At 39.6% G+C, this 8,869-nt stretch overlaps 1 protein-coding gene across 1 annotated transcript in view; it reads left to right on the top strand.

Moving 5' to 3' along the window:
* Positions 1-8,869, top strand: part of Glg1 (golgi glycoprotein 1) — a 104,620-nt gene that overhangs the window by 61,027 nt on the left and 34,724 nt on the right. Inside the window, exons 5-8 of the mRNA XM_031341453.1 lie at positions 1,893-2,096; positions 4,065-4,136; positions 6,444-6,627; positions 7,355-7,569. Coding sequence (XP_031197313.1) covers positions 1,893-2,096; positions 4,065-4,136; positions 6,444-6,627; positions 7,355-7,569 — 675 coding nt within the window. The remainder of the gene's footprint in view (positions 1-1,892; positions 2,097-4,064; positions 4,137-6,443; positions 6,628-7,354; positions 7,570-8,869) is intronic.

Raw genomic sequence — 8,869 nt, 5'->3', positions numbered from 1 at the left:
CACATACCAGACACACACACACACACACACACCACACACACTTTAAAATAGAATAAATCTTTTTTTTTTACTGACCTGAGTTTGATTTCCCAGATCCACATGAAGAACTGACTTCCATAAGTTGTCCTCTGATCTTCACATGACATGTGTGCAAATGTGCACCCCCCTTACCCCCACAGGCTTTGCTCTAATTTCTAGCACCAAAGACATTTAAAAATTTAGCCAGTTGTGGATTCCAGCACATGGAAAGCAAAGTCCAACAGATCTTTGAGTTCAATGCTAGCCTGGTCTATAATGTGTTCTGGGACAGTCAGAGTTTCATAGTGAGACCCTGGCTTTAAAGACAAATAAACAAATGAAAAAAAGAAGTTTTAATTGACTTTTTTGTTATACATGTGACATTCTAATTAGCCTCTTTTGCCCATGTATATGTGATGGGTGTTTGTGTTATGTATGCTTGCTCTTATGTGTGTATGGTTATATGTGTAAGCACATTTGTGTAGGACAGTCATTGTCCTTAAATATTGGGTAAGGCTTTGACTTGAACTCCAAGCTTACTGTTTGATCTAGTCTGGCTCGACACTAGAGATCTCTTCTGCCTCTAGAATGCTGGGATCACATGTGGGCTGTCGTCCACCTGGCCCTTAAGTGAGTAGTAGGGATCCCACCTAACTTTGTCCTCATGTGTACCCAGCAAGCATGTTACATGCTTATCTGCTGAGACATCTCCCAGTCTTTTTCTTTTTCTTTCTTTTAACAAGGCTTCTTGTAGCACACACATAGAACCTTTTTGAGTAGCTCATAGTGACCTTGAACTCATGTTTTGTCTGCTTCTATTTCTGGGTGTGATAGGATTATATAGCTTCCCCTGTTTGATTATAGACCACCTTGGTTGATTTACATACTACCAGGAATGGAACCTAGAGCCTTTTGTATGCTAAGTATTCTACCAATGAACCACAGTCCAACACACCTTTTTGTTTGCTTGCTTGCTTGATTGCTTGGAAATAGATTGGATTTCATGTTATTCAGTCTGGCCTCAAGCTCACTGTGTAAGTGAGACAAGCCTTGAACTCCTGATCCTTCTGCCTCCATCTCCAAGTTAGTGCAGATTATGAACCCGTGACAACATGCCCAGTGAGCCTTATAGTGTTACCTCACATATACAATCTCCCAGTGCTGGGGATTGAATCCATTAGCTGTGCATACTAGGCAAACACTTTACCATGGAGCTACATCCTCAGCCTCAGACATATAGTTGTCATTGTCAAATATTTGTATATAATTCGGTTACTAAATGGACAGAAGAAACTCAGGGTACCTTTGCAAATATCTTTTTTTTTTTTTTTAAGATTTATTTGTTTGTTTTGTTTTATGTAAGTACACTGTTGTTGTCTTCATGCACACCAGAAGAGGGCATCGGATCTCATTACAGATGGTTGTGAGCCACCATGTGGTTCCTGGGAATTGAACTCAGGTACTCTGGAAGACCAGTCAGTGCTCTTAACCACTGAGCCATCTCTCCAGCCCTGCAAATACCTTTATTTTGGGGAAAAAAAAATAGCCTGGGGTGGTGGCACATATGTTATCTTATTAATTTCTTGCTAACAGCAAATGCAGGACAGCCAGGACTACACAGAGAAACTCTGTCTCAAAAAAAGAAAAAAGAACATTTTTTTCTGGCTATGCAATATACAAAACTAAATAAGTGATATAATTAAAAACTTTAAAGCCTGCTGCTTTAATGGGGAAAGGAGGTATCCTAGCATTTAAACCATTCTAATTCCTTAACTGTTGAGCCATCTATCCAGTCTCTGTACACCCATTTCTTTAACCAAATGTTTATTTGAATACTGTATGGTGAAAGTTTTAAAATATTTTTGCTGTTTTAGGATGCACATTCACAAGGTGAGGTGGTATCCTGTTTGGAAAAAGGCCTGGTGAAAGAGGCAGAAGAAAAAGAGCCCAAGATTCAAGTCTCAGAACTCTGCAAGAAAGCCATTCTTAGGGTGGCTGAGCTGTCCTCGGATGACTTTCATTTAGACCGGCATTTGTATTTTGCTTGCCGAGATGATCGGGAGCGCTTTTGCGAAAACGTGAGTCAGTATGAAGCTGTTTTTCCTTTTTAAGTGTCTCTGTAGTATTATATTCCAGAATGAAATATACCAGCACAACTTTCACAAATAGGAAAATGACTGAAGCAGAAGATGGAATTAATCCCAAGATACAAAATAGTACTGGATGCTCAGCCTTGAAGATTTAACATCTAGTTAACAATTTGTTTCTGACACTCAGTATACACATTATTTTTTCTTCTTTCTCTCATGTTTCATTTTAGGTTGGTTTGTTTTTATAGATGATTTCTCTGTATAGCCCTGGTTGTCTTGGAACTCACTTTTTAGACCAGGCTAGTCTCAAGTCATCTGCTTCTGCTTTCTGATTTTGTGTTTTTGTTTGTTTGTTTTGTTTTGTTTTGTTTAAAGATTCATTTATTTCATTTATATGAATACACCATAGCTGTCAGACACACCAGAAGAGGGCGTCAGATACTATTACAAATGGTTGTGAGCCACTATGTGGTTGCTGGGAATTGAACTCATGACCTCTGGAAGAGCAGTCAGTGTTCTCAACCACTGAGGTATCTCTCCAACCCCTGCTTCTGCCCTCTGAATGCTGTAATTAAAGGTGTGGGCCACTATGCTGGACACAATTTCAGTTGTTGAAAACCTATCTTATCTGTGGTAGGACCCCACTTTAATCCCAGCACTGAGGAGGCAGAGGCTATCACATCTTGAGTTTGAAGATAGTCTGCTCCATAGAAGGAATTCCAGGACAGCCAGGGCTGTATACAAAAACCTTATCTGAAGAAAAACAGAAAAAGAAAATCTTATTTTACCAGGAAGTCTTGTTCATATCCTATGGCTAAAGCTCTGCTATATTACATTTTTTTAAAAGCTTTATTTATTATATGAAAGTACACAATAGCTGTCTTTAGACACACTAGAAGAGGGTTGTTTTCATTACGGATGTTTGTGAGCCACCATGTGGTTGCTGGGATTTGAACTCAGGACCTTCTGGAGAGCAGTCAGTGCTCTTACCTACTGAGCCAAGCTCTTTTTTTTTTTTTTGGTTTTTCGAGACAGGATTTCTCTGTATAGCCCCGGCTGTCCTGGAACTCACTCTGTAGACCAGGCTGGCCTGGTACTCAGAAATCCACCTGTCTCTGCCTCCCAAGTGCTGGGATTAAAGGTGTGTGCCACCACTGCCTGGCGCTACATTACATTTTTATATGGTTTTGAGTAAGGGGAATAAAATAGATGGTGCCTGGGTGTGGTGATGGGGCAGGTGGCTCTTGTGAGTTTGAGGACAGCCAGGGCTACACAGAGAAACCCTGTCTCAAACAAACAAACAAAAGGGAAATAGAAGTTATCTAACTTTAAAACCAACTTGGATAGAGCCTGCTGATACTTTCAGTCCCTCTGTGTCTACATTTCTTCCCTGCTTGTCTCCCTTCTTTCTTTCCTTTGTTTCCTTCTTTTCTTTCTTTTTTTTTTTAAAGATTTATTTATTTTATGTATATAAGTACACTGCAGCTGTCTTCAGACACACCAGAAGAGGGCATTGGATCCCATTCCAGATGGTTGTGAGCCACCATGTGGTTGCTGGGATTTGAACTCAGGACCTCTGGAAGAGCAGTCAGTGCTCTTAACCGCTGAGCCATCTCTCCAGCCCCTCCTTCTTTTCTTTCTGTGCTGCAGATTGAATGCAGTACCTTATACATGCTGGACCTCTGATCCTTGTATACACTTTAGCACTGATCTGTCTTTTCTGACTCACGTATGTCCTCCTGTTCTGCCTGCTGCTTTGAATTTATAAAATTAACTATCAGAGCCACTGATGATAAAGTTTTATTGACTGTGGTATCAAATTACAGGAGACTTCCTGTGATATGTCCTTGAGTTTTCAAGATAACAGTGTATTTAATAAAAGTTCTGTATAAGACTGGATATATCCCAGAAAACTACTTAGCTAATAGTAATAATTATGTATGTTTTATCTTATAGACACAAGCTGGTGAAGGAAGAGTGTATAAATGCCTTTTTAACCATAAATTTGAAGAATCCATGAGTGAAAAGGTACCTCTTTGAAAAAAACTAAAGTCTTACTAATTTCATAAAGCTTTCGCAAACTCTTGCTTCCTTTTTTGGTTTAGGTTTGAGTGGTTGTTTCTGGAATATAGTTTTACAGCCTACACTGGCCTTAAACTCAGCATGAAGCCAAGGATTACCTTGATGTTCTGATCCTCCTTCCTCTACCTCCCAAGTGCTGGGGTTAATATGTGCCACCACTCCTGGCTCTCACAGACACCCTCTTATATAGTTTTCTTATCGATTTACAAAGGGTTCATTTCAAAACACTACCCATACTCAAACACCAAGAGACTTAGTGTTTCTTACATAAAATGGCACAGTGTTTGTGTATGACTTAAAGCATATTCTCCTGTGAACTTTAGTGTCTAGATTGCTTAAAATATCTTTACATAAGCCGGGCAATGGTGGCGCATACCTTTAATCTCAGCACTTGGGAGTCAGAGGCAGCCGGATTTCTGAGTTCGAGGCCAGCCTGGTCTACAGAGTGAGTTCCAGGACAGCCAGGGCTACACGGAGAAACCCTGTCTCGAAAAACAAACAAAAAACAAAACCAAAAAAAAATCTCACAATGCAGATGAGGTGCTGCTGTAATGAAAGTTGCTGCATTATAATGTTTAGGGGCTAATGGCTACAAAACCATCTGTGTATAGCTAATGCAAACACTTTTCTTTTCCCAAATATTTTCAAACTATGGATCTACAGAATTGCTTTTATCAAGTTATGAATGACTGATGAAGTTTCGTGCCCTCCAGAACTGAGACACCTTTGTTTAAGTATATGAAGTATATTTGGACACCTGGTATAACGGCACATGGCTGTAATACCCTCACTCAGAAGACTAAGGCAGGGTGATCTAAAGTTTGAGGCCAGTCTGGGTACATAGTCATACTCCATCTTAAAAGCAAGTAAAGTCTGGCATAATTGATGAGAGGATAAAGGCATGTGTCACCAAGCCCGATGGCTTGAGTTCATCCCAATGCCCACATGATTGGAGGGAGGGTACTCAACCTCTGTAGGTTGTTTTTTTGACCTCCACACACATGCCATAGTACACCCACCCCCAACACACACACACACACACACACACACACACACACACACACAAAACTAAATAAATGTTTAAAAAAATGTATTTGCCTCAAACCAAAGGGGTGGCAGTGGGGGAGGGGAGGGGAAGAACCTCCAATCGTGATGCTTATATAGTGAAATGTTATTTGGGAGTAAAATTGAAGAAATTTTTTTGTAAGATTTATTTATTTATTTTATATATGTGAGTACACTGTAGCTATTTTTAGATACCAGTTGAAGGCATCAGATCCCACAACAGATGGTTGTGAGCCACTTTGTGGTTGCTGGGACTTGAACTCAGGACCTCTGGAAGGTCAGTCAGTACTCTTAACCACTGAGTCATCTCTCCAGCCTAAAGAAAAATTTTTAATTTGAACAACATTAATGCTAGCTCTGCATATTTAGGTAGTATAGACTAAGCACACCAATAGCCTTCATAGATGGCCAGTTGTTTAATTTTTCATTATTATCTCATTAAATATTCTTATTACTGTTAGTCTTGTCACTGAATAGATACAAGAATCTTTTTAATACTTTACCTAATTTTGCAATTCTATCTTTTGTTTTCTTATATAGCTAAAGTATTTACTGTGTTCAGAGTAAGAGAGTTCTGTACAATAGGACATCCAAATAGAATATCAGCTGTCACTTAAGTTTTTGTGAAATTTATACCAGAAGTATGGTTGAAGACGAAAGAATACTTTGTGTCAAGTTTAGTATATTTGGACCCTCCAAAAACCTATGTGATGTCCTAGAAACAGTTAGCTACCAATTTACTGCCTGATTTCAGTTTCCCAGTAATTTACTCCTTATTCTTTCCATACTATACATACATATTCAGATTCTTTTATTATCATTTATTTTTATTATTTTTCATGTATGAATGTTTTGCCTGCATATATGTAGATGCATTGTGTGTGTGACAGCAGAAGTTAGAAGAGGACTTCAGAAAGTACCCTTGGACCTGGAATTAATTGTAGATGGCTGTGAGCCACCATGTAAGTGATGAGAATGGAGCCTGGGTCCTCTGAAGAGATACAAGTGCTCTTAACTGCTGAGTCATATCTCCAGACCCTAGAGCCAGATTCAAAACAAACGTACATATAGGCATTTTGGTAAAAATTGCAACATTCTTGGTTCTGAGTTTCTGCTTTTCAGAGATAGCTGATCCACAGTAAGTCTCAGGGTAGACTTAAGGTTTCATTCCTTATACTTTTTCCTCAGTGTAGAGAAGCACTAACTACACGCCAAAAGCTCATTGCCCAGGATTATAAAGTCAGTTATTCATTGGCCAAATCCTGTAAGAGTGACTTGAAAAAATACCGGTGCAATGTGGAAAACCTTCCTCGGTCTCGGGAAGCCAGGCTCTCCTACCTTCTGATGTGCCTGGAGTCAGCGGTGCACAGAGGTGATGTTCTTTTTCCTTTTCTCCTTTCATTCCTTATTCAGTTCACATTCTGAAGCTCCTTGTACCTGTAATTAGTAGTTTTCTTCTGCATTTCTTTTAGACCTTTTGAATTTTAGAATGACTATTGGAGCATACTTTAGAAGAATGGGAGAACGTTATTGTCACATGAGTTTTTGGTCAGGGTGATGTGACTTCAAATTCTAGCTCTATCACTAAACTGAGTAACTGGGTAACTTTTATGTGTTTGGATTTGAGGACTGGGTGGTTGCTGCTTTTTAAGTTTTCCCTGTTTATATTTATAGCTCCAAGACATGGGGAGCCATCATGAATTTTTGAAGGACAATCTTTTCCACAAACCTTAGCTATATAGGGCAGTAAAGACTTCTCAGTTTATTTACTGCCCCCAATAGCTTTCTATTGCTGTGTAGCATGGCTGAGACCATGAGTTCAATCCCCTCTATCAGGAAAAGGCCTTGCCTTGGCAGAGCCATCTACATTATGTTTGATAAGATTGGTAGTGCACAACCCCACAGGACAAACCTGGTCTCTGTGGTCTAAGCTTCTCTTTGCTTTATGCTGCAAAAGCTTTTGCCAAGTTCCAGGCATTTCAATCTAGATAATCCCATCCGGAAAGACTGTGGCTTATTCTTTTCCAGACAGAAACGTGTTTTAACACATAGAGCTTTCTGGTCCTCAAACTCACTTTTCATAAATGTCTGACTTACAGGGCGACAAGTGAGCAGTGAGTGCCAAGGTGAGATGTTGGATTACCGACGCATGCTGATGGAAGACTTCTCTCTGAGCCCCGAGATTATCCTGAGCTGTAGAGGGGAGATTGAACACCATTGTTCTGGATTACATCGGAAAGGGCGAACCCTCCACTGTCTGATGAAAATAGTTCGGGGTGAAAAGGGGAACCTTGGAATGAACTGCCAGCAGGCGGTAAGGAAAATATTTCTGCTGTCACTTTGACTGTTTTCTTAGGATTACTATTGCTGTGATGAAACACCATAACCAAAAACAAACCTGGGAAGAAAAGGGTTATTTTAAATGCGTGTCTCACATCATAGTTCATCATTGAAGGAAGTCTAAGCAGGAACTCAAGCAGGAATCTGGATGCAGGCGCTGATACAGAGGCCATAGAGAAGTGCTTCTTACTGGCTTACCCTCTGGCTTGCTCAGCTTACTTTATTATAGAACCCAGGACCATCTGCCCAGAGGTGGCACCACCTACAATGGACTGGGCACTCCCCTGCCCCATCAATCGCTAATTATGAAAATGTCCTACAGGCTTGCTTGATCTTGTGAAGGCATTTTTCTCAATTGAGGGTCCTTCCTGTCAGATTCCAGCTTGTGTCAAGTTGACATAAAACTAGCCAGCACAACTGTCTTAGAACCTTTACCTGACACATGGTTTCTCTGCCTTACTTCTGACATCACAGTGAGCATCAGATACTGAAGATACACAAAGATTTTGTTCCTATGGGGAGATTTTTAATAAGAATGTTGAAGTTGCTACAAAACAAAACTTGAGTTCATAATCAATAAAAATTTCTGTGGAGTTAGGTAAAGGAAATCCATTGTTTTCCTGTTTCTAAAGAACTTGCCAAGTTGGATTACTAAAGACAGAATAAAGGCAAATCAGTTTCTTCAAAATGAAGAGAGGCTATTAGCAGAAGAGACCTTGGTTGTCTTAACAGGTTTGATTGAGTTGAAATCGAGAGTTGACATGAATGGAAAATTTCTGGCAGTTTACTTTTTTACTGATACACCACAAGTCTGAAGAATCATTTTCAGAATAAACTGTCTTTCTTGATTAAATCAGGGAAACTATAAACAGAAAGACTCGTGTTTCACCAGCTCCAAACTTTATGAACAAGGATATAAAGATGGACTGGGCAGTGGTGGCGCATGCCTTTAATCCCAACACTTGGGAGGCAGAGGTAGGCGGATTTCTGAGTTCAAAGCCAGCCTGGTCTACATGGAGTGAATTCCAGAACAGCCAGGGCTACACAGAGAAACCCTGTCTTGAAAAACCAAAAAAAAAAAAAAAAAGGATATAAAGATGTTTGGGAGAAAATAAAGTGACTCTTAATCTAGTGTTCATGAGCAATTTAATAGCTGAAGATCACAATACAGAGTGAACACAAAACTGTACAGAGCATCTGTCTCATTACCTTTGACCATGTTTGTTTTTTTTTGTTTTTGTGTTTGGTTTTTTTTTTTTTTTTTTTTTTTTTTT

The sequence above is a fragment of the Mastomys coucha genome, unplaced genomic scaffold (assembly GCF_008632895.1).
Source record: "Mastomys coucha isolate ucsf_1 unplaced genomic scaffold, UCSF_Mcou_1 pScaffold22, whole genome shotgun sequence".
Taxonomy (NCBI): Eukaryota; Metazoa; Chordata; class Mammalia; order Rodentia; family Muridae; genus Mastomys; species Mastomys coucha.
This window is presented reverse-complemented; position numbering and strand designations above follow the sequence as displayed.